Source organism: Hippocampus comes, unplaced genomic scaffold (genome assembly GCF_001891065.2).
Source record: "Hippocampus comes isolate QL1 unplaced genomic scaffold, H_comes_QL1_v1.1 scaffold1, whole genome shotgun sequence".
Taxonomy (NCBI): Eukaryota; Metazoa; Chordata; class Actinopteri; order Syngnathiformes; family Syngnathidae; genus Hippocampus; species Hippocampus comes.
Window position 1 is genome coordinate 2,760,379 of NW_017805010.1, and position 26,723 is coordinate 2,787,101.

The 26,723-nt window shown below is 40.2% G+C and overlaps 1 protein-coding gene across 1 annotated transcript; it reads right to left on the reverse strand.

Moving 5' to 3' along the window:
- Positions 1-220: 220 nt before the first annotated feature.
- Positions 221-26,719, reverse strand: LOC109511803 (MICOS complex subunit mic25a-like). The gene is made up of 8 exons (XM_019863136.1): positions 26,519-26,719; positions 24,653-24,725; positions 23,581-23,698; positions 22,193-22,316; positions 13,374-13,457; positions 10,078-10,148; positions 6,008-6,143; positions 221-807 (listed from the first exon to the last, which is right to left on the reverse strand). The coding sequence occupies exons 1-8, from the start codon at positions 26,600-26,602 to the stop codon at positions 784-786; spliced, it is 714 nt and encodes a 237-aa protein (XP_019718695.1). The 5' UTR covers positions 26,603-26,719; the 3' UTR covers positions 221-783.
- Positions 26,720-26,723: the final 4 nt, after the last annotated feature.

Here is a 26,723-nt window from a genome sequence, read left to right on the forward strand (position 1 = left end):
GACATGATGGATCAATCTTGGCAGTGCATGTGCTCGCCTATCAAAAAAAAAAAAAAAAAAAAAAAAAGTGAGAGGGCAGCCATCGTTTCAAATGAGAAATGCCAAAATACTTGACAATGACAGTATGTGACATTGAAGTGGAGCTTCCGTCTCATTGTACTGTGACGGCTTTTCAGCCGGACAAGGATGGATTCTGTTCACCAAATGAATACAGACAAGGCCAAATAAACCGCGGATAGTTTAATGGATTCAAATAATACAATACAGACTTTTTTTGTACTAAAGTCACGGCGATGAGGCCGCAAAACTATGCGCGAAAAAGAAAAACCACCACTCTTGAAAGTGCACCATCGAAACAATAATGCCATGCGCAGTCCCCATACATTCATCTTTTTTACCGCTAGACAAGCAGCAGAAATCTGGACGCAAACGCAAGTTGACATTCATGCACGCATGAAAGAGCCTTGGATGAATCTTTACCATTTAAATCGGCCAAACAGCCTCTAATGGTCTCATAAAAAAATGGATTTGAAAGTGTATTGAGCCAGACCTCGAACCCGCTAACTCTTTTTCTTTTTTTTTCTGTGGAAAATGTAGCAGTTCCGATTCATCACATCATTTCAATGGTTGGTACTGCAGATGAATAGCATACAAGAAAAAAAACATTTCAACAACAAGGCAGGCCGAGGGCACCGTCTATCTCCCGGAATTCAACACAAAATCACGATCGAAGGTGATGCTCTCAGAAGTAGTGTCAAAGCCTTGGTCGGAAATTCTCCTTCTTCATCCATGGTTGACCAGGTAGTTCTAAATGGAAAAAAAAATAAAGAAATACTCATTGAGAATAAGGTGAAAGAGGGGAAAAAAGAAAAATAAGATCAAAGAGAAGAAAAAATGTAATAGGCTGGATAGGTGGATAGATAAATGAACGCATAAATGTCATCACAACAAACTATATAATTGCACTGTATAAAAATGCCTTTGCATCATATAAAGAAAACTGAAATCTACAATCACATTTATATATTCCAGACACTAAATTGCTTTGCATCGTCCTGGTTAGCAGGTCGGCCTCACAATGCACAGGTGCAGGGTTCGATTCCCGCGACGGCTTTCCTATGTGGAGTTTGCATGTCCGCGCAAATTTCGATCACGCGATGCACAAGATTTGCGCCAGTCATGAAAACAGAGCCGCATGACTCATTGGTGTCAAGCAATCATGAGTGGCACAGGTTGCATACTTAACTCTTTCATTCCACAAGACGTACTTGTACTCTTTTTAAAATTAGGCCCCGCCTACCAAGGACATACTTCTACTCTAAGTCTTTTTTTTGCGTCATAGAGAGGAGGCGTGTCTGATGCAATCTGTGAATGAGAATAAGCCGTTTGCATTGTAAATCATGTAAAAAAAACGACCAGCAGGTGGCAGTGGTGCCTCACGTGCTTGAAATGCATGCTTTTACAAAAAGCTTTTTCTCTGTTTTTTTTGCCCAGGAATCGCCATTTTCATGAAACTTAGCCATTTTGTAATGCCGATTGCTGAAGAATGGAAAAAGATAGAAACAAAATGTTTTTTTTCTGCTGAAAGAAGAGAGTCCAAACTTTATTTTGGTATGCTTATATGGCATTAGAACCAAATGTTCTGTGGGCCTTGCAAGATCAGTCAAAATGCAGTAAAACGCTGGGATAGAGTGGGTTGCTCCAGTGAAAATGGCTGGAATTGAATGAGTTAAGATAAATCCAATTTTGCTAACACGTGACCTCTAATGCACTGACACATTGTTTAGCTATGAGATAACAAAGGCTGGGAAAAAAAAAAAACATCTTGCTGAAAGGTACTAGACAATTTCAGGTTGCTAGACAAAAGAAAGGCCTCAATTTGATTGTATTTAACAGTTCAAAAACTTGTATGTACAACTCCAACACAAACTTTTTTTAAAGTCACTTCAATGGCGAAACAGATGACTATTTCACTTGACAAAACAACCCCCAAAAATCAATAAGAAAAATTTAAGGACAACGTAAATATGAGCCAACTTTCTGTAGACGCTCGACAAACTATTGGAAAGCACGATGCAACCAATTTAAAAGTTCCAGATAAAAGTCTTCACAAGAGCTACAAAAGGCAAAAATAATGCAATGTGGCATGTTGTTTATTTATTGACGAAAGACGAGAGAAGAAAAGGAAATTGATCTCTCTGGGACTACACGAATCGGGGTGCAATCACAAAAGAGGCAGATGGAATGTGTGACAAAAGGACTTGGAAAAAAGGACGGTGGGTATAAAATGGACTGCTTTGATAATACCGTGGCTTGGATGCGACAAAGAACAGTGAAAACCCCCCACTGTTGCCCTCTCTTATCCCAGCTGGGGGCCTCGAGTTCCACAATACCGATTCGTATGTGTGAAGGTGGAGGCGGCAAAATCCAGAGTGAAATTAGTGTTAAGTTTGTGCGACGAGGCATTCTATGGAACACACAACAAGCAGATGTTGAATGACTATCTGGGTCCTCTATCAGACGGTGTCGAAAAGAGGTTAAAACCAGTGCTGGTAAGGTCAGGGTTCACCCTGTGTACGAAAATGCCTCACCGCGGAGGTAATTTTCAGTGCCTCCTCGTCTATGTCTTTCCACCCCTGAACTTTTTTTTTTTTTTTCTTGGTAGGAAGCCGCGAGGTGTCTGAAGGCCACGAGCTCGATAAAAGACTTGACTTTTTGATAGCACGCGGCAGAGCAACAAAAGGGTGGAGAGAAGAGGAAGAAAAAGTGAAGTGATAATGGAGGATGGGGACAAGAAGATGGCTGGCTGATAAAGAGAATGGAAAATGAAAAAAGAATGACGACCGTATGTGTCACAACAAGGGCTTCAAATGATGAAGGCAGGCATATTTCACATTTGGAAGAAGAGGACGGGTTGTGGCATGTCAGAACACATTTTTGTGATTTTGCAGGGCTTCAGACTAACATTTATTTATTTTTATTTTTTTACTAGTAACACAGTCGAGTTGGCATATATAGGACGCATAGAATAGAAGCTCACTGAGCCGTATATCAAAAATAGTAAATACCGTATTTTCCTGCACTATAAGGCGCTTCGGAGTATAAGGCGCACCTTCAATGACTGGCCTATTTTAAAACTGTTTACATATATACGGCGCACCGCATTATAAGGAACATAGAAGCTACAAGAGTGGCTGTGGTTACATTATGCATCCACTAGATGGCGCTACGCTAAAGGGAATACAATGCAATACAGTTTTATTTATATGGAGCTTTCACAACCACTGCAGCTGTAACAAAACGCCCTGCAGAACATTTAAAATACTACGTCTAAGAAATCAGAATATTGATCCATAAGTAAGGCGCATCGGACTGTAAGGCACGCTGTCGGCTTTTGAGAAATTTGAATGCTTTTAGGTGTACTTTATAGTGCAGAAAATACGGGACTTCATGTTTCAGATTCATTTTTTTCCATTTCATCTTTAGCATCTTTGTACTGGACAATTTGCATTCATGGCAATGGCTGTGTATTTACCTCACTAAAATCAAGACATTGTCATTTGCACACAGGAATGAATATTACATATGATACATAAATAAGATAAGAAAATCTTTATTTGTCCCACAATGGAGAAAATTGCAATCTACAGCAGCAAAATTGAAGGTTCGATGCTTCAAATAATAAATCAATTTTTATCACAATATTTACTTTGCACTTACATTCCAATCTCACTTTCTTATACTCCTGTGTTTGAACACGGGACTCTATTACAGGATCATTTATCTCCAAATTTTGGCAGCTGTCACGTCAATGTTGAATTTTCTCATTCTGCCGAGCACTTATGCCCCCATCTGTCAACCACCTACTCAGTATCATTTTCTCTAGTATGCACCGTTTCCTCCCTGTTGTTTTTTTTCAATTTCTTGGCGTTCTGCATTTTAACACTTTCTTCATTTTAATTGATCCTGGTTTTGACATCTCACAAACATACGTATTTCTCTCTCGGTGCAAATCAGTGTGTTCTTTTCCCAAACCGTTTTCATTACATTTCCGATCTGTTGGGCCCTTACTTAGCTCAATCACATTTTGTCTTCTTCATCTTTTCATTTGATTGCCTCATTATCGACAGGCACAGTAGCCATGCTCATGTGATCTCAGTAACAGCACGACTTGTGCGCAAAAGGGGAGTGGGAGGGATGAATATAAAAGAATATTTAAAGAACTATTTAGATTCATGGAGTGGATGTTCGGGGAAAACTCAGCATGCATGGTGTTTGCTTTGAAAGTGGATCTGTCTGTGCAAGAGTGAAGTATTTTCACTTTTTCGGTTTCCTCTGGTTTTCACACAGCAAGAAATCGAAATTTTACACATAGAACATCTCATAAAGACACTTTCTATACCCCCGCAGCATCTTACCCAAGAATAAGATTTAGTAGAATTTCTTTCCAATTGCAAAGTAATTTTTTGACCAACAAGCAGCCCATTGCTAGATATAGCGATAATTGAGTGAAAAGACCGCATTCATTCAGCAGATCACAAGCGAAAGACACTCTATAACAAAAGTAAATGAGTGTCCTTTTTGCAAGGCGGGAGAATCAATATTTGAAAAAATTTGACAAATATCGTTGGGAAGTGGTCCCATGCCATGATGGTCAAAGAGCTCAAGGTTTTATTGCTTGGATAACTAATGAATGGAAGAGAATCTTTGACGAGATTACCGATTAATTACAATACAATTGTAATTAAAATCAATTGTATTATTTTTGTGCGAAAACAAATATGTTTTATTGTATTCAGTATACTTCTCATTTTTGAGCTCAGGCCAGGTATTTTCTTGTGCCTTTGCTTAACCTTTTAAGGGACAGCGGTTACTACAGCGGACAGCTTATCTTGTTTTCAGGTTACAGGGTGCATGAAAGGGTTAAACTCATTAAGCACACCAACTCTTTAATATCTCTTCTGAGCTTCTCACACTGAGCGGGCCTGTCTGTTCTTTCTTCCTTCCACGGTGCAAGCCAGGCCACCGACATTGATCTACAGCACATCTGATGTGATGAGATTGGCCCTAAAAGACTCGAGAACAGCATCAGACTGTGCAACTCAAAGTGTGGTGCATTCGTTTACATCCAAAGCTGCAGATAAATGCCAGGAGCGTCCCGCTGAGTGTCCAGACACTGCGTTTGAGTTATATCACCGTTTCATGTCGGACTCAGAATCCCTGAGGATAATGACTAGCAGAGGTTGTCTGTCTCATCTGTCTCTGCATGGTCTGTGTCATTTGGTATACAGTATATACCGCACGTATAAACACCGAAAAAAACAAACAAACAAAAAAAAGTTGTTGTTTTTTTTTTTTTTTTAACTGAGCACAGAGAAATTTACTGTGCTCATGAAATCAGATATCGTGACTCAGCTAGACATGCTGAGGAGTATGGAAAGTAGAGATGAGCGTGAGGACCTGGTCGGCAATTTTGTTCAAGTTCTAAACAACCATTTATGTTCTGAACTCTTGTTAAAAAAGATTGAGAAGATTGGATTAGTTGTACAAATGGGGGGGACTTGATGCGTTTCAGAGAAACCCCAGACAACAGCAGCCCCTGCATAAGTTGACTTTGAGACCCCACGTTTGTGTTGCTGAGCTATCCAGAGTGGCAAACACAACGGCTAGGATATGTTTGGACACATTCAAATTCAAATACCTCAAATGTGTACATTGCAAATTAAAAAAAAAAAAAAGGAACCATCCTGTGGTCTCTTATTCTCTTAACATATTCATTCAAGTAAGAGTGATGTCATCTAGGTCAGGAAGGCACATTTCAATGTGATGAAAATAGTATTAGATGTATTTGGAAACAAAGGTAATATCCTCATCCAGTAACTTGAGAAATGATTTGATGTCAGAGAAAATTGTTGTAGATCTGCAATGTGAGTGGAAGTTTGGCGAAATGTTCAATCAGACAGCTGCAGTATTTCAGCTTAAACGCTAAATTCAAGGACATGCTTACCCTCTTTGCCGCATTTATGCATCGCATGTATTCTTTGGCCAGGTCTGAACATCTTAGAGTTTGCTGTCCATTCACCTTGTAGCAAGATAAAACCTGAGCCTGCAGGCCAGGACATACAGCGCCGGTATTCCGAGACCTACAACAGATGCAAAAAAGAAGATAAACAGGCTGTTTTCATCCAAAATAATTGAATTTTGTTAAGCACAGAAAATAGCAAATATATTATTTAGGGGCGTTTTTCCATGATGGGTTAAACACCGACAGCAAAATAAGCCCCAGTCTTCGCATGACATCAACTTCAATGTTTCGTTTAACTCATGACACTTTTTTAGTTATTTTGTGTTGTATGTTTTGGGCAGGGCGGCCCGGTGTTCCAGTGGTTAACGCATCAACCATACAGTGCAGAGGTACCGGGTTCAATTCCAGCTTCGGCCTCCATATGTGGAGTTTGCATTTTTCTCCCCGGGCCTGCGCGGGTTTTCTCCGGGTACTCCGGTTTCCTCCCACATTCCAAAAACATGCATGGCAGGCTGATTGAACACTCTAAAACTGTCCCTAGTTATGAGTGTGAGAGTGGATCATTGTTCGTCTCTATGTGCCCTGCGATTGGCTGGTAACCGGTTCAGGGTGTCCCCCGCCAACTGCCCGAAGACAGCTGGGATAGGCTCCGGCACCCTACGCTACCCCTGTGAGGATAAAGCGGATCGGAAAAGGGATGGATGTATGGACATTCTGGGCAAACAGGGAAGACAAAGCATTCATACTAAAGCAAGTCGATGATTGAGGTCAAACAAAGATGAAAATCAAAATGTCGTTCACGCCCACGGCAATCCACTTTCAGCAACTGTTGGTGCGGACGCTACAGTATGCGCTTCACGGCAAATCATGCAATTAGCGCTGAAGCACATTTAATTGAGAGGAAAGGATCATTCTGATCAAATAGAGCAGAAAAGTGTTCTCGGAGAGATTGAATTAGCCACGCTTAATTAGCTATGTGGGTTGTATAATAATTGGTTTTAGCCCGTCTATCTGTGTGATTGTTAACTATGACAGGTTTGCTGGCTGCGTGCATCATTCTAATGGAGACGGACTGATTGAAGCGGAGACCAATAAGTTACATACGCCTACAGGCGTTACACACCACACGCAGGCAGATACTGTTTAAGTTCGTAGAAGACAAAAATACACACGCAGGCACACATCGTCCGGCATGCCAACGCATCCAATTAGCGCATACGCGCGGCGATTCTGTGAAGAGCTTTTAACGGCAAATTTAATTGGAAAACAAATTAAAGGTTCCTTTAGTTTTCATACCCAGAGGAGGCTATGACCCGCGCATTTTAATTACAGTACATCCGTGTCCATGTGCGCGACGTACGTCATCATCGGCCAAAACAACAGCTCGAGTTCATCAACGTGCGAACAGAACAATATTGCGAGCGGAAAGGAAAATTAAGACAGAAGGCAGCGACATAAAAGATGAGACGTGACAAAGGAAGGGTTATTCTGTGTTATTCTCCACGTTTGGAGTGATGATGGCCTATCTGAGAGCTATTGTTCTGTTTAAGCTTTGGCTTTTCGAGTTCTATCGGTTTTCTTACTTTTCCTCTCACTTTTCACACGTCATATTTGCACCAAAAAAAAAAAAAAGGGGGGGGGGGAGAAAACTAAAGCGCCATCTTTATCTCCTGCAAGGGATGAAGCTGCCCAAGATAAGTAGCTGTCCTTTGATTTGAAATAAATGGCCTTCATCGGTGGAGCCAAAGTCTCCCGATAGCAGAGGGAGCTTATTAATAATAGCGCCTGAAGATAAAATGACTCCAGCCACAGAGGCGGTAAAGCTCTGTCGACAAGCTACAACAACCTGAAGGCTGTCCAAAGGCTCCATCTTAGACGTGGCATGAAGCTTGGCTCAGGTGTCCTTGATCATTTCTTCCTTCTGGCATTGACGGGCGTTTCAAGCCAATTACCGCTGATGTTATTTTAACTTGTAAGTGTACGAATGAGGGAGGGGTGTTGATCATCATAACAAATTCTGTAGCTTGCGCTATCGACTAACAAGGCTGTCCATTAACGACACTGCATTATGGTTCCTAGTATCTCAAAAGACAATCAGTGTGATGCCATCGGTTGCTCACTCTCAAAAGATTCCGCCTGGCTTCATTTGGAAAACATCTCAGAATCTTTGCATCTTCTCTATGCAGTCGGGTAACAACTATTTAAATGTGCACATTATTCCCATACAGTCCACTGGGGGCGTAACAATACATAGTTGTAAGACCTTTGGAATTATTTTTATGATTTTCAATGATTTCAAAGGGGTGCCCTCATTTTGACCAGGCCTGCTTCATGAGTTTTTTTTCTTTTAATAACCCAGTTGAACCACAATTCAAAAGCAATGTCTGATTTTCAGTGGTTAATTTTTTTTTTTTTTTTTCGCTTGTGATTTTATTTACAAGCAAAAATCACATGCGCTTTAGATGACTTAAAATGGAGACTTGTACTAACTTAATGCACGTTCACTGACATCCTGGCAAGCCATCAAGGTGGTGATTTTGGCTTTGTGTATGCACTGTAATGTCTCTGATAGATCTGCCAAATGTATAAACAGTAAGATTAGATACTTAATTAACAGCCTTGCCCGTTATTTTTAATCTCTGGCGGTTATGTGGAGGCGGACAGCACACAGGGGCCTCAGACTTGTGGACTACACAGAAGGGCTTAAGAGAGACAAAGGGAAACGTAAACGAAGAATGAAAGCGCTGCAAATTAAGAAAATGGTGAGACACAAATCACGGCGACACAAAGGCTGTTTTTCAATAGTTTTGTGACTGATTAATAATTTCCTCTTATCAGTTCCAAACCGCATTTCTCAGTTGAAAATCCAGAACCAATACCAGTGACTCGCAAGAGTTTCAGTTATGGTACATGTCTGTTTTTCGTGGCAAACCAAATACTGTATTTCGCAAAACCGCTCATGTAAAAAGAAAAGGAAATATGCCATTTTTGACAGGCCAGGTATGTGACGGCACAGAAACAGACAGGTTAGCACATGCGCCTCACTGTTAAAACGCTGTGTGTTCAAATCCGGGCTCCGGCCTATATGTTGTGTCACAAAAAAATAAAAATAAAAAAGAGAGAGAGAAGAGAGAGAGATTGGCTGTCAAACAGTCTCGGGTGTAACCTAACAATAGTGAGGACAAATAAAATAGATGGATGAAGCTAATCAACGAGCAAAAGTGAACCAACGTATTTGATTTGATTGTATTTAACATTGAAGATTCTCCAACGATGAGGAAATTCTTGATTATCACGATGAAGGCTTTTCTTTCAATTACTCACATTTAATTTTGTTCTTCGGTAGTCACGGTGATTGGTTATTCGAAAGCAGTCTTAGTGTTCTGACAGAATAACCTAACAATAGTGAGGACAAATAAAATAGATGGATGAAGCTAATCAACGAGCAAAAGTGAACCAACGTATTTGATTTGATTGTATTTAACATTGAAGATTCTCCAACGATGAGGAAATTCTTGATTATCACGATGAAGGCTTTTCTTTCAATTACTCACATTTAATTTTGTTCTTCGGTAGTCACGGTGATTGGTTATTCGAAAGCAGTCTTAGTGTTCTGACAGAAAACTTTTCCAGCAAGCATGAGCTTGGCCTCTTCTGTGACTGCAAGCATTTCGAATTAGTGAGCGTTTCCCAGGCTGTGGCTCATTAAAGGCTCACTGTGAGACACGCTGACCACAGGGAGTGAGCGTATTGTTTAACTCGGCTTAATTAAAGTTGCCAATTAAAAACACTTATCATATTAGTCGGGTTTGCTCTGGAGAATGTGAGCATTTAACCGGTTACAAAATGAGGAAAAGAACAGATCCTTATCTATTACTGCTTATTAGTCTGCTGTGTGTAGTAAATGTGTGTGTGTGTGTGTGTGTGTGTGTGTTTGTCAGAACCCTGAGGGTTTAATATGGAAAAGGAAAATGTGTGTGTGTGTGTGTGTGTGAGTGTGTGTGTGTGTGTGTGTGTGTGTGCGTGTGCGTGTGTGCGTGCGCGCATCTTACCTCACGGTTGATTCTGTCTTGGATGCCGCTTGGTGGAATTGCTCCTTGCTCTGTTCATAAATCTCCAAATTCTACACACCGAAAAGCACAGAAAACACTTGACTTCACAAGGTCAGGTCAACTTAATTGTTGTTAAAAGTTGTTCTTAAAAGTTTTATTGTTGCCAATTGGGGGTTATGGGAGAGCCTCCGCATTTTTAACAATATGTTATGAAAAATACAACACAGAGCATTTCTTGAACTTTTTAGCGACAACTTCAAAACCATTTTAACGATACACTGGTTGGCAATATGGGGAAAGAGGATTGTGCCGTGACTGTGTTGATCCGAGATCACTATTGCATTAGTTTGTAATATTGGAGGTCTGGCCACGACATCTTTTATGGGGTTTTTTTTTAGAATTAGAATCTGTGCCAACAGTGGTATTTAGCGTTTGTGAGGAGCGCTTGGACAAACTTTGCAGCACAATAAAATGGTCTGACATTGTTGTTATTATGTTATTCTTTCTGGTCACTTTATGGGTAAATGAAATCTATTTTTTGAAAGTACCACTCCAAAATGGTAAATCAGTCATGAGTTTCTTACATTTTAATAAATGTAAGATAAATGTAAGAAATGAATGATTTTTTTTTTCATTCTTTCAGTAAATAATGAAGAATTGGGCAGTGGTCCTATGGAACAAAAAAAAAAACTAAACAGTGCTAATCCACAACAACTGGAGCCTCTCTTCTGCTGATCTACACAGCTTAAGCCTGTACACACCCAGCATTCTCTCTAAATATTTAACCAATAAACTACACCAGCTGAGAGGGAAGCATCGTGGCAAAAAAATAAATAAAATGAGAGAAAACTCTTGAAAGAATTGTAGGGGAAAGGTACAAAAAAAAAAAAAAAGGCAAAACTCATGGAATCTTTAACAATTAGAAATGTATCCCTAATTGTGTAACAACGCAAACACAAGTAGTAAGATAATGTTAATATAGGCAAAGCTGCGGTAGGCTGACATTTTTTTTAAATTCAGTGCAGCTAAACTCCTGTCATGAGAATATTTTGCAAAGTCACACAGACGAAAACCCACAGCGAGATTTCGGAGCAGTAAAGCAAGCACACCGAGCCCCGCAGACAAGCACAGAAATTCACACATTTGTACAGTCGGCATGCCGCGCACCTGATTATACAATGGATGGAAAAAAAATGCAGAGACGCGGCTCGCTCTCTCCATTTTTCTGTCCTTCACGGCCGCACCCGCCGAGAGGTCTATAAATAAACATCCGAGGCCCAACAGCAAACACAGCTTGTACCGCCTGTATGCCAGCCTGCCAGTCTTCTAGGGGCTCTGTATACCAAACCTGTTGCTAATGAGACTTTCATAAATAATCACACATCTGACACCAGGATAACGCGCCAGAGACATCCTTCTCCTTTGGGAGAGTGCAGGCAAATTTTAGAATCGATCAAATCCAACAGGAGAGGAGTCACCGATGTGGTGGCCGAAGGCACCAAGCAGCCCCCAAGGACCTCATGACTGGCTCAGTCTTGAGGTGTTTAACATTTGTTGTTAGCATGAAATAAAAGTTGTCATTCTGAAGTTGTGTCCAATATTCATCTTTTGATCTGAAACTCAAATTTCTTTAGTATACTTTGTGCAAGGTGGTCCAGTGGTTAGTAAAAGCGTTCTGCCAGAGACTAATTGACAGGTGCATTCGCCAACACACACTCAAACAGACAACTACCGTACTTTGTGAGCTCTGTGCAGCCATTATGAAATGAAGACAACACCAAAAGCATAGTTGACTACTGACAAAACAGAAGAAGGAGACAAGCAAGACTTCTAAGAATATTTAGCCCCTTTTAGATGTGAACCCACGAGGTTTGTGTGCCTTTTTGTTGAATCAATTGTCTTCATAACTATCGTCTTTCATTTATTGTTTTGTTTGTGCCATTTGTATTTATATGGAGCTCTTGAGCCTGAATGAGAACACACACACACACACACACACACACACACACACACACACACACACGCACAACCAGTTTGAACAAACCCAAAGTCTCAACATGAGTGAATATTAAATGTGTTTTGAAATTATGAAAACAGAAAAAAATATGGTGAAATACCATTTGAGTGAAATTTCAATTTACCAGCAAAAAGAACAGAAAATGCCTCTGAAATGATCCATGTATTCCGCATTGTGACCCATAGGTGATTGTTGAGATGCAGCCATCGTACTTTCTAACAATAAGGAGAAACACTGCTGACTCTCACACTTTGTAGAATCAATTTGTATTTATATGGTTCATGTCCAATTTTGAGAACAGTTCTCATGGTTTTTGTCACAGCTGAAGCACCTTATAGTGCAGAAAATATGGTATTTATTAATTTGCGGGTGTGTATATTTATGCAATGCCGTTATTGTCCTTTTTTTGTTGTTGTTGTTATTGCCCATAAAAGTGTTGAGCATAGTTTTTAATTGAGTTGTTCGGGTTAATGTATACATTAATGGTTGAAACTTTATCTTGGTTTCATGTTTTACATCACAAAAATGTGACATTTGAACAGGGCTGTAAAGACTTCTTCTTTTTGTGTTATGAAAGGACGTTTTCGTGTGGGACCTGGAGGAATTGCTTGCCAACAAAAGGCCATGCAAAGGTTCTTATTGGTTGGCACCCGGTGAGGCTGAGACTTCAATGAGAATACACCTTTTTTTTTCCAGCCCGGCAAATGTCAGACAGTTGAAAGGGAACGAACACAAACAAAATGACTCCCTGCAGTGGCCGACTGTTGCTAAAATCTCTGATCTTTCACGTTTGCAGAAACATGCCAGTTTTTAATTTTGGGCGAGTTTTAGTTTGTGTAAAAGTGAAGCCTCTGAAACGTCTTCAATGTCTGTATGTCCAGCTCTGTCTTGGGCTGCTCCCTGGACACTCTGGAGGAGGTGGGCAACAGGAGGATGCTAGCTAACCTAACAGCTATGATGGACAGACCCTTCCGCCCCTTCCAGGCCACCCTGACAGCAGTGGGCAGCTCCTTCAGCCAGAGACTGATACACCCGCGGTGCAAGAACGAGCGGTACCACCGTTCCTGCCGACTGCTGTCAGGCTATTGAATAGACAGACCTGACCTGAAAACCTGGACTCACCCCCACTCACCCATTTTTAATATGCTTATATTTATATTGTATATTTCTATACTTTTTGTCTTCTACTTTATCCCTTTCATAATTTTGCTCCTGTAAATTGGGAATTTCTCCATTTTGAGATGACAAATAAAGGTTTTCTTATCTTATGTTTACTCACCCGCTTCTCTATTAGTGCTATTTGCTCCTTATAGAATGCATCCAGCGCCTTCAGTCGTAACTCTTTTTTCTGGAGCTCTTGAGCCTGAATGAGAGAATGAACACACACACACACACACACACACACACACACACACACACGATCAGTCAGTAATAAACCAGTTTGAACAAACCCGAAGTCTCAACATAAATGAATATTAAATGTGGTTTGAAATTATGAAAGGAGAAAAAAATATGGTCAAATACCATTTGAGTGAAATTTCAATTTACCAGCAAAAAGAACAGAAAATGCCTCTGAAATGATCCATGTATTCCGCATTGTGACCCATAGGTGATTGTTGAGATGCAGCCATCGTACTTTCTAACAATAAGGAGAAACACTGCCGACGCTCACACTTTGTAGAATCAATTTGCCAGCTGCCAGAAAGACACAATAAGGGCCTAAAGACCCAAGATCACAAATAGTGGGCACTAAATTGCATGCTCACTCGAATAGCTTGCGCGTGGACGTACATATACACACACACACGCACGCACGCACGCACGCACGCACGCACGCACGCACAAACTGTGTGTCTGTTCTATTCACCCAACATATTTTTCCTTTCATGAAGTGTTCAATAAAGGCACATGAAACCTCCTACACGGTTGGACATGTATGGACAGCTTACTTGATGATTAAAATAATCACTTGCAGCAGCCATACAGGGCAAGTAACCACCACATCAAAATAAATTTAAATCTACACGTCGTACTGAAAGAGGTACATTTATAAGGTTCATCTTAGTAACACAACACACCTTTAATGGTTAAGCAATAACAATACCAGCAGTTGTATCCCTGGAAAGAACAGTAATATTTGATCAAACCTATCAAAACGATATGGCACGTGGATGCTCCGATTTTTTTAAGGTAGAACTATTGTCACAGTGTAAAGCATCAGCGCAAGTCTACAGAAATGCACACAGACACACAAGGAAGAAGATACATCATAATTATCAGGGCTGGTGAACACCAAATCAAATCAGAGGTGTACTATAAACAAAATGAGGCAAAAAAAAAAAGACGAGGCTTATGCTTCCACAGTCAAGCATCATCGATTATACACAGTGAGTAGGGACTAAAAGAGTTCATGTGTCAGTTCAATATTAACGATGGAGTTTATGCTTGGGAGGTTAGAGTTACAAGCCAGCGAGTGCCTTTAAATAAAAGTAAGCACACTCTTCCTATCTGTATGCCGACTGTGTTGTTCCAGATTTAATTTGCAGCCAGACAGGAAAATGAGAGTGAATCATACGACTCCCCTGTTGTCCCTGCAGGGGTCTGCAAGTCTAAGGCAGATAAGAGGCAGCCAGGCAAGACTCAACACGCAAGCACGCACGCGCACGCACGCGCACGCACACATACATACATACATACATACGCACGCACACACACACAAATGGGGACCCCATTTTGTTTTAAGGAGATGAAAAGGATCTCGACAAACTACATGGTGATGATTTGACTGTGATCAAGCTTGAATATCACTAAAACTACACTGCCATAGCAAAATACAAATTAACTTATATGCTTAGGACTAACACAGCACAATGTGTATCAATTGTAATGCAACAATTTGACCCCCTACGGTAACGGATTTCGGAAGTCAGCCTTTCCAGGCAAAAATATATGATGTTTCAGTTTCTACTTATTGCGACGATCTTAACAGTGAAGTCGAGTGAAGTGATGCGAAAGCCCTGTAAAAATATCCCTCTTCTATAAGTACGATTTTGACAAGCTCAGAATCCAGAAAATCTGGTGACCATTGGTCTAATGGACCTTCCACACAACACACGTGCAATTAATTCAAAACTTGCATTGCCATATTAGTCAAATTAAATATGACTGCTTCCCTCCCAGTGTTTGTGTGTGTGAGTGGGTGTGTGGGTGTATGGCGTTACCATCTGATAAAAGCAGCAGTTTGTTCGCCTTTTTCCCAGTTGTCCCCGTCTCAGTATTTACTCCGCTGGGTTTATTTAACACATAGCTTCCAGCTGGACAATAAATAAGCACTTAATAATAACTGGACTGGTAATTACGACCAGGCAGCTACACAGAGAAGGAAGAACAACAATCTGGGCCATTCGGATTTCTTTTCTTTTACAGCTCCTCTTGTTTGCCATGAACAGTTTGGCCCATTATACAATAACTGCTCCCCCCCAGTAGATAAAACATTTTAAAATATGAGTACAAATTGTCCCAATTTAAAAAAAAAAAAAATCTGCCAAAAGCATCCCTTCTATTTATCATGTCTGGTACTCAGAACATTTGCGGCATCTTAATTATTTTAAATTATTGCTGAGACAACAATAATGGAGTCATAACCTCCGCTAGCTTGTTAAAGCGTCAATGATGTCAAGGAAAACATGTTTTTAAATTTTTAGGGGGGGCTACTGGGTGACTGTGGGGCCGTGTTTGGGACACTCAACAAAAAAAAGTGAATTTTGGGGTTTGTTGAGGTCCCCACAAGGAAAAATGGCAGAAATATGTTTTAATATCCTACATAATGTGTATATGGATATTGAATGAAACATTTTAACAGTAGTTGCAGCCTTATCTGCACTTAACAATATGGAATATAACCAATTTCAGTTTTATAAAACAAATACTTAATAGCAAGAGTATTTTCCATCTCTTTTGAGACATATCCATTTTGTTTTTAAGCACTCGTGTTATTTTTAGGGATAATTAAGGTCTTCTTTTTAAGTAAGTGCAGTTTTCAGGTAGCAGCACAACCAAAATCTACCTGAGATGTCAAATTTCCATTCCACTACATTCAATAAAATGAAATAATGACTTCTCTGCATTAAGAATTTATTTTGGAAAATCAATTGTCAGACTTACATGGATCAGACGACAATCCTGTTAAAAGACAATCATCGTTACATTAAATATGAGGGAAAAAAAGTGTAAAAAATCCAGAATTTGCTCTCTCTGCAACTATCACTGAGCAATTCATCGAACAATCCATCATCATAAAAGCCACAGGCTAACCTAGTTAGATCATCACTTAGTATCTGGCGTAGGGTGCATGGTAGAGAGAGAGCTACCAATCTACACACATGGATCCCCACTGCCAACCTAATATCTTAACGTGCAGAACCATATCAGTTCCAACAGATTACAATTACCGTTACAGGTGTTGACTTATCAGCACCTCAGCCTCTTCCTCTCCTGTCTGCTCCTTTGTTCACAGTTTTCCCCTCCACTATAGCCTCGGTTATCTCTCCGGCACTCCCATTTTTTTCCCCCATTGCTCCTCGATCTCTTTAAATTCTCCTCTCATATGCACGACGCTACACCAGAGCCAGGAGAGGCTATAGCCATGTCAGGAATCTGTTTAGCCCCTCTTCAGCCTCTCAAAAAACAGAGCTCGAGACTGGGGACACATTGCACTAATGCTGGCCGCATTCGTGAATTTACTCATTCACTCCACATGACATATAAATACGTATTGAAAACCCGCAAAGGCAGCCCACCCAGCCTATTTATACGTTTTTCTTTTTCTTTTTTTTTTTTGCCATAGTGTGGAGAAGGGTCTTACGCGGCCTCTGAGGCAATGATGATCAATCTTGTCTGCATTATAAATCATTTATCATGTTGATTGCTAAAGAATGTAAAAAGATCGAAAGAAACTATTTTCCAGCTGAAAAAGAGTCTTGTGTTTCTTTTGGAAGATGGCAAGTTTACATCCCAATAGAAAACAATAATCTGTGGGCCTTGCAAATCAGTCAAAATCCAGTAAAACCGCTGGGATCGCGGGGTTTGCTCCAGTGAAAATGGGATTCAATGAGCTAATGAGCGGAGCGCACTCTCCCTTTCAGCACACAGCCACTCTCAAGAGTAATGCATGCCTTTGGTTAGAGTTAGTTAGCTTGCAGTCCATCTCAGCAATGAATCGCTTTGTAATAAAGAAAAAAAAATCCCCCCAAAAATCTCCCAATTTCCATGCGACTGGTGAAATAAGCCCGGTCCAACTCCTGAAGTAGCGTTACCCGCAGCTAATAAGTGCGCAGGGTTCAAAATAGTGTGCAACAAGCATTCTCCACTAAGAACAGCAGAAAAAAGCGAGGTGATGTGGGCGTAAAATTTGGCCTTTTCTGTCCTAGCGCACAGAAGGTGATACAAAGATGTAATCAATGACCACGATTGAACGGTAGGGCCCAAATCTCTATCTTCGGGCAAATTCATACTTTATATTGAATACACATCTCTACCGCGCACCACTACTGTGTATTATTCATTTATTTTGGAAAAATTAGAGCACCTCTCAAGTAAGAGAAGTCATGAAAATCAAGTTTTTTTTTCTCAGCCGCCCCAGATATCGGTCAAGCCCCGGGAAAGAAAAAATATGAATATTTATCTAGTTTTTCCCTCTTTCTATCTGCTCTTGGACGGTACTTGTCCTCCCTGATTGGAAGCCTCGCGCCGAGATGGAATAAAACTCATATTTATAAATAATAAATAAATAAGTAAAAGGGAAAATTCTAAGCATGCGCAAGCTTATTCATTCAACAATAACCCTTTCCTTCAATTGAAATTCAAAAGAACATCCACATTTAACTTGTTTTTATTCACTTAAATTGCTTAACATCACAGAGATGCAATATAGCTGACTAAATTAGAAGTCGAAGGAGTACATGATAAAACATGAGGCCATTCACCAGCCAATATGTAGCATGGTAATGAAGCTTGTCCCCATCTGCATCAGCTCGCTTTTCTCCAAGCGTGAACACAGCTGTTTCTTTCACACCCATTACCAAAGTCTGAACGTGCTCCCCGACTAAGACACTGCCGGAGCTCCAGCTGACGACACGTCATTAAATGTAAACAAGGTAGGTAGGTGAGTCCAATCAAAGGAAACATCTGGATCAATTTACCACTGCAGCTTCACTAACAGATTGATGGACACGAGTGAAAGTGCAACTACCATCTTCCTTGAAACGGAAGCCTCCCATCTAAGAGGTGTCGTGTCCCAATTCATCACCAGGTGCAGCCACTGCAATAAAACAGATGCCTGCTTTTTCCCTTCTGACGCTCTATGTGTCATGTTATAAGTTACTAGTGGGCATGCCAGGGCAAACATTGCCAAACATTTCAGCAGTGAAACAAATAATTGGTGATTGGAAAAAGCAAAACAAGATTCTGAAGAGGCAAGGTGCTCTAAGATAAATGGCGAGTGATGGGAGGCTGCAATACACAATTATTTGGAACGTAATTATATCAGAAGACATTTGCATATTGGCCAATTAAAACATGTATGACTCATACCCATACAGACACACACACCCCCAGGGTCAACGCTGTTGGTGCCCTTCTGTTCATGAAAGAAACTAAAATAACTTACATTTATAAAAGTAATTAGGAAAAAAAAATCAGGCATTGTTTTAGGCATTCTGAATTATCTTTAACAAACAAATGAAAATGGTCTGGACAAAAACAATGGTCCGCTGACCTTTATTTCATTGCACAAACTTTTGAGTGAATCGCTCAAACAAAACGCTTCTGTAAATTTCAATTAAGACTTTTAGAATGTGTTGACAGATTTTGGCCCCCTGATCATGAGTAAAGGGCCCCAACATTTTCAGGTTTGAAGGGGACCTTCTCCACACTGTATAATTCATCTTTTTTCATAGATGCCTAATAGTACTTTAGATTATCACGGGGATTAGCAAACATTTGTCCATGGAGAGAATACCACACTTTGTATTTAATGTGATTTAATGTAATTTTCCGCATGTCGGACAAGAAGAAAGAGCAGAAGACAGCCATCCATACGACCGTGCATAAATCCACTTGGCCCATCCTGCTCAGGGTCAAGTGTGTGTGTGTCCGAGGCGAGTAGGGGATGGGAGGCTGCCCTCGCTGACAATGTGTCAGATTAGTCAAAGAGCAGACGCGTGGAGATTAATAACCATTTAGTCCTACAGACAATAGAACTGAACATGCATGTTTTTGGACTGGGAGAGGAAGGACCGATGAGAGGCCACATAAGCACGGGGAGACTACAAACTACATACAGAAAGGCATGAAGCTTTTTGCGAACCACGAGACCACCTTAGTTGAGGAGAGACGTCACTGTCATGGACAAAATGCGTAATCTTGTCAAGGTTGCCATCTCGTATCACCTACAGGGAAGTGGTGAGATCTATTTTCCCATCTAAAAAAAGGAATGAATGATGTTGAGGTGTTGAGACCAATTTAATAACAAAGTCTATAATCCATTCCTGCAACATGCTTTCTTCCGTTTAATAAGTATCCAATCAGCTACAAAAACAACATGTAGGAGGTAAAAATAATCATTCATATTCCAAAACATTCACATTTCAAGGTTGTTTTTTGTCCCCAATTTTTCACCTTCAATGAATGGCCTATTTTTTTTCATACATTGGACGCACTGCATTATAAGACGCAATCTACAATGCATCCACTAGATGGAGCTATGCTAGAGGAAATTCCAACAGAACGATCAGATGTCAGTAAAATGTGTTTAATAAAGCAGCAACACGGTTCACTTAACCAACAGCAAGTTATAACAGTTAGTGCAACATTTGATCACGTAGTGGAAACAGACTGATATACACAGTGCTTGGTGCTTAAGTTTTATGAAACGGCTTATTTATCCATCCAGGTGAGGATGACCGTGGCGCAGCAACATCCGGCGGATTTCCAAAGAAACGCTGGCCAACTTCCACTCCTACTGCAGTAAAAAGTGTAATGTTCTGTCTCCAACCACAATACCAACATGGATGAGGTGCCGCTAAATTTCGACGACCTGGTGAACCACACGGTAGAGAAGAAGAGGGACCAGCACGGTAGCGATATGCACAACGGGGCGCGTGAAGCCGGCTTTTACTTGTTGTGCTCGGTTGCCATGGTAATGGACAAGACACGGCCAAAGTGAAGTTGCGAGCGCTGTGGGAGCGATGGCGAACACAGCTTTACTAAGACTGGAAGGCAGCGCCGGGCAAGTTATGCCACAATTCTTCCTCCCACATTCTATGCATGTAAGGCTAAATGAAGACTCTAAATAAGGGGTGCCTAACCAGTCAGCACCATTTTGATGCAAATGTACCAGAACATAAAACAACACCACATTTTTATTCAAATCATAGTCTACCTGAAGGTCAAGTAATCACCAACTGATTATGATGGCCCAAAACTCAATTCCGAAATACAAATGCCCCTGTAATAAATATCAAACATTAATAATGTCAGGGTGTGTTCATAATTGACCATTAAATTAAAATGACACCTTCAAAAAAAAAAAAGTAAACAAAAAGGTAAAACGCAATGCATCTTCACCTGCTCGGGCATTCACGGCAGGTGAATGTTGAGCCATTACGTTCGCTGACACGATAATAGGAAAATAATCTCATTTGAGTTCCGCACGAATGAGCGCAAAGCTGCCACACACTTGACTTGCATGTGCATATAAGTATTCATAGCACAGGAGAGTGTAATTACAAGGCGCCTTTGGCATCAGCACGTCCAGTCTTGTTGGAACATTTGTTGTGCTCACTATGTCCCTCTAGTGACTTTCTATTAACAGCGGGAGAGTGCTGGAGTGAAGATAAGGCAGCCACTACTACAGCACGCCTTATCAAAGGGCGGGAGGGAAGCAGGTGCACGAGAAGAGTCACATGAAAGAGGCCACGGCTGGCGTGTAAAACAAGCCCTCCTCTCTCCATCCGACCAATCCACCGCCACACCACTCCTATCTCCAATTCCAGGAAACTCTCGGCTTGTAATTTAACACTTGCACTGTGCTGATAATGCAGTCTCCGGGGGCAGGAGGCATGAGGTGATCGGTTGGGATGGAAAGGGTGAAAGACCAGCAGAGATACAGTAAAGGGTAAGGAGGAGAGAGAACAGTAGCAGAATGGAAGAAAACAGTGGAGTGGGTTGCAGATGGTAGGAGTGAAGACTCGTGTTTCCACAAGTTGTTGAGAATGAGAGTGAGGGGGCAGAAAGAGGATGTGAATGGAATGACATACCGTAGGCAATCCAACAAAATCTCTTCAATCTGATTCAAAAGAAATCCGTACCAGGAAAAAAGATCAGCACTACATTGGCAGTCATATCCATAAATGAACAGGATACTCAAAGAATTAAAACACACAAACAAAATTCTACCAATTAATAACAACAATAAATTGTGGCATCTTGTTACGCGTTTTCTTTTTCATTTCATCTGCACGAATAGCATTTCATGGTGCGATCCTTTCTCAACATGGTGCCAAAAAAAAAAAAATCCATCACTTTCAGACACAAAAAGCAAGTGCTGTTAGCTAAGAAAAATATTAAATGAATATTTAGAAAATTCACGAAGCTGACCAGTATGGAGATATCAAGATCAATTTTTAAAAAAATAATAACACATTTAATATAAACCGACCCGAGCCAAGCCAAACTGAGGATTCGGACTTGCTTGGGCGTTTACATGGGTCAGTGATACTTTGGTTTCTAAATGACATGGACGTCACTGAAAAGGACCAAAACTATTAAAACCACTCAATGTAATAATTAATAATAATCTAAATGTGCCATTGACACACACAGCCAATATCATACACAAGAACAGTATGTAGTGAGATAACTGATTTCATCAAGTCACTGCAATGGGATTGTCATAATTCTTTAAAGGCAAACTGTTTAAAAAAAAGGGCTCAATTCAGTAGTCACAAAAAGGTGAATGGTAGACAAGTACCAAAAAAAACAAAAACAAAGCAAAAAAATTAATAAATAAAATGTGTGCATGCGTGCGTGTTCATGTACCAACTGTTTGGTCTTCTCAGCCTCCTGGCGTGTATGTTGTCTTTCCCGAGTTATTTCCTTAATCGTCTGCGCCTCTCTTATGTGGGCCAATTCCTCCCTCAGTATGTTTTGCTGCCGATCAGTCCTGGAAAACACACACATGAATAATCATGCTTTTATTGCCCTCTGGCTCCCGACAAAATCTGATTTCCAAGGCTTTCATGCCGCAATTACAAGGCCTCCAATATTGGTTACCTCCAGAGGGCAGCACAGACCATCACTCGGATGGAATACTGTGAGTCATAATGTGCAAGACTTCAAGATACAATAACTAACTAGCTAACTAACTTACTAACTAAATAATGTACGCTATTTGTATCGGCTGGTGAAAAGAAAATCAATATATAAAATTAAAAACACAACTTTGTGACTCCAAACGGTGATCCAACTTTTCAACTGCCATGCAGGATCCATTTAATGGAAATATTGTTCGAAAAAAAAAAAAGTCCTAAAATGACACTTGATTTTTTTTTTTTGTCTGTTTAAGTCTGGCAAGCAACTTCTCTAGTTGTGTTTTTACTATTTTGTATTTAAATGCAATCAAATTAATTTTTCAACAATTAAAAATATTCACATCTGTGTCTATTATTCAGTCGTCCACTAAAATTAATTTAAGAAATGTTTGCTTTTTAGAACAAAAACAGTGAGTGATTGTAATTATCAAGATTAATTCATTTTAAAGGTGTAAAAAAATGTGATTATTATTTTTTAATGGAGTCCCACCATCGGTAAATATTACATTATTGTGAGAGATACTTCATCATTACTACTTTGCTACTATGCTGTCCACCATTTTACGCAACTTAAAATTATCCTTCACAATATAGTTACTCATTATTCTGGTAGGTGATGCACTCGAGTTTTTCTGTCCGTCAGTTTGACCACTTTTGTGAATTGAGCATGAAATTAACCCAAAACTAATATCGGTAATGCGTTACGGGCCTGGCCCACGTAGAACATTTCGGACACTTTGTGTGAAAGGTCATGTGCATTTTTAACTCGCGATTACATCTGTGATGTTGCAATGCCATACAACAGCCAATCAAATTTTGAATCTGAGCAACACTTCTGGTTGAACGTGGGCCACTCATGAAAACTCTGTGCCAAAGCCCGCAAACTGCATGACAGTTTTTGTCGGTTTCAGTCGCATAGCTCGGTGTGCGTCGGACTTAAGATTCATGTTTTGGGATGTGTGAGGAGCAGAGATGTTAACATCAAATATGAAATCTTTTAGACAGACATACTAACTACAAGGTCATCATCTTGCCCGCATTTTACTTTGGACTTTGACATCAAGAGCTCCAAAAACAACAGTCAGGAATAATAGACATCAATAATTTGATACTAACCTCTGCTCCTCTTTCTTGACTTTAGCAGTTGTTTTGTCAGTGCTGGACTGGGTGCTTAACTGGGTTTGCTGTGGGTTCTGCTGTGGTCGGGTGTTAGAGCTGGCGCTGAAAGACGCACCTGAAGTAACCAGAGAGTCAATCGTAAATAGAAGGTTGATGGCTGACAAACTTTCAGTGTGATCACTTTAGACTTTGGATGAGGGAACAGGGATTTTGGAGGTTGACAAGCTCGAGGACATGTTCGGCTTTACGCCCCTGGCACATAGCTAGCTTCACTTCCACCGTTTGGAAACTCGGAGCATTGTTCAAATGTTCCGTTCGGCTAGTCAGAGTGCACCGAAAACGGAGTGCCGGGGTGCGTTCGAGGCGTTCCAACTTTGGACACAGTGTGCCACAGTACGTCAGGCAGATGGAAACAATTCAAGCACGAGCTGCTGATGATTTTCAGAGCATAGGCTGCTTTCAGAACATGCAATTCCAGAAACAGATCTGTTCTTGATTTTCAATATCGGTATGTTGAAGTTATCAGATCGGCATCAGCCTGAAAAAAAATATTGTGCATCCCTAGTCTTTGTTGTTAAGAGATAGATCATGTCCACTTAATTCCCCACAGAAGGGTCGGATCCAAATCTCACCCGTGCCACTGGTTTAAGTAGACATTGGTTATTCTTGTGATTTTGATGATGATCAGACCACATTTTAAGACTAATTTATGAAATGTAAGAAATTCCAAAGGGTTCACATCCTTTTTCCGCCCAATGCATTTCCCACTGCTCATGCATATGTTGCAAAAGCAGAGATTTTTGAACAAGTTGAAAACTTCTGACCCCAAGTATGCACTTCTAAGTCACAAATATTTTGCCAAGATCACCTTGGTTCACCTGTACAAATAAACATGAGGAAAGACTTTGAGACTGCTGGAATTTGTCGGGTACAACAGGCCTATTGACCAGCAGAGCAATCACAGTTAAATGATGATTTTTCTTCTTTTAAATTGTTCAACAGTTAAAATGTAAACGATTAAGAACTGTGTTTACATATCCACTAGCCCTAAAGTTGGATGCAAGAATACCTGTGTCCCTCTGTGCACGCTCTGGAGGAATATTGGCCACACCTTTCATCCTCTGGAGAACATCTTCTGAGAGCTAGACCAAAGGGTGGAAAGCGTGTTTAACAAGACAAAAAACACAAAATCTTTTGTTATGGGTGGGGGTTTTTGTCCCCCACTTCGCAAACACAAAATTAGAAAGCGTTAACTTCTTTATTTTTATGGCAGTTAATAGGTAGAAAAACGTTTTTTTAAAACACTACCCCTAGACTTTGTACAATGGCAATGGTGACAGTTTCATCCAGGAATGGAACCGAAAAAATTGACTTTGGCTTTATAAGTTCCAGTGTGTTATTGAAAGGAAATTGTGCATATTTTGCAAATGATCTGGGAGCAAAGATTCTTCATTGGATCACTGAAGCTCTTCTTTGTCTTTACATGTGTATGTGTGCCTCTGTCCGCAGCTCCACTAAAAACCATGAAAACCAGTGACTCACTATTTCCAAGACTAACAACATTAGAATGTGCAGTTTCATGTAAAATGACAATTTGGTTAGATTTTTTCCCCCTAGACATTTTACAGTTTTTTTCTGTTATTAATTCATTGTTTTTACTGTCTTTGTTGTTGTATAGTTTTACTCAATGTACAACACTTTGTATGTACTAGTGGTTGTTGTGCTCTGTTTATGAAGTTGAGTTTTCCATTAGAGTATATTTGGTAACTAAAAGGTGGCTTTTTGATGATTTTGTGTTGAAAGTTCAATGTAATATTCGTTGTAGTTTTCAAGTTATGATGATTTTTGTTGTCCTGATATTTACTTTTTGTTTTGTGTAGTCAGTGGAATTACTTAACTAATTAGAAATAATTAGCACGATAGTGTTATGTGGTGCCTGTTTCTGTGTTTAGATGGTTTTACAATAAGATTAAGAAATTTACTTCTGTATGAAACTGGATTTCAACACAAATGGTCACATCTCAAATCTCAACCCCGATTGACTTTGCATTAAGAGGTTGGCCATAAATTGGTGCATTTTCAACCGGTTCAAAGAGACAGAACTTTCTTAATATTTGTCACGGGAAAATTTGAGTTCTATAAACGAATTTGTCTTAAAAAGATTTTTCTAATTGTGCTGCTCTCGTAAACAGCGCTCATAAATGTATTGTATTGTAAACGCGCACACATACCTACTCTTGACATAGTTGTCATTTACGTCTGAGGTGGGGTTTACAAAATTTCGACACTTCATGACACTTGAAGGCACCGCTATCAGGAGCCCGACAGCAGCCCAAACCGCGTTCCATGTGTGGCCGTTTATTTCCATCGATGGTTTTAACAACTAAAGAAAGTGGACGGGTGACTAAATTTAAAACAGTTAAGTACTCATGACGAGTTGTAACGCAGCTCGTCAACGTTTTGGTTCTGCGGTTAGGGGACCGTTTGGTAACAACATTTTAGAATCAAATGTTACTCAATGAAAACATCTATTTTTTTCTTTAACATATAAGAGAAGTAAAATCCTCCGCGGAAAACAACACCGAATTTATCAGATGAACATAAATGACTATGAAATTAACGTCTCACCGGAAATTAATCATTTAATTTCAACAAGAGAGACACTACTCCAAAATGCTGCATAGTCTAAGGGAAGTCTGGCTCTTCTGCTCCGGAGAAATGCGGCTAGTCTGACAACTTGTCCTTGCATCCTTCTGCATCCTCTACACGTCGTTCTTGCTGAGTTGAACACTCGTTTTAAGAAGAGTCCGTTTGAACGAGTTAACAATCGTCCAGATTCAGTGTTTTAGCAAAATAGCGGTTAATGGAGAGTCCTGGGGCGACATGACTCTAGTTAGCATAGCTTCTCAACAAACGCTAGCTGAATTAGCATTACCTTGACTCCGCGCAGGATCCTGACTCTGTCCTCGTCGTCCACACCAAAAGACACTTTTCTCGTCGTACTTTCTCCTGAGCCCATGCTGCGTGGAGTGACACTGACTAAATGTTTGTACTTATTCTATAATTATTTCATGCAGTAATCGCTGTTATTGCGCTCTAACTTTTATAATCGTGTAGCTACTGCTCAATGACAGATGGGT

Excerpts from the sequence above, each read along its gene's own strand:
- LOC109511803 (XM_019863136.1), bottom strand. The coding sequence starts at position 26,602 with ATGGGCTCAGGAGAAAGTACGACGAGAAAAGTGTCTTTTGGTGTGGAC. Across the intron at positions 24,726-26,518 it reads GGATCCTGCGCGGAGTCAAG|CTCTCAGAAGATGTTCTCCA; the intron begins GTAATGCTAATT and ends CCTTTGGTCTAG. Across the intron at positions 808-6,007 it reads GCATAAATGCGGCAAAGAGG|AACTACCTGGTCAACCATGG; the intron begins GTAAGCATGTCC and ends TTTTCCATTTAG.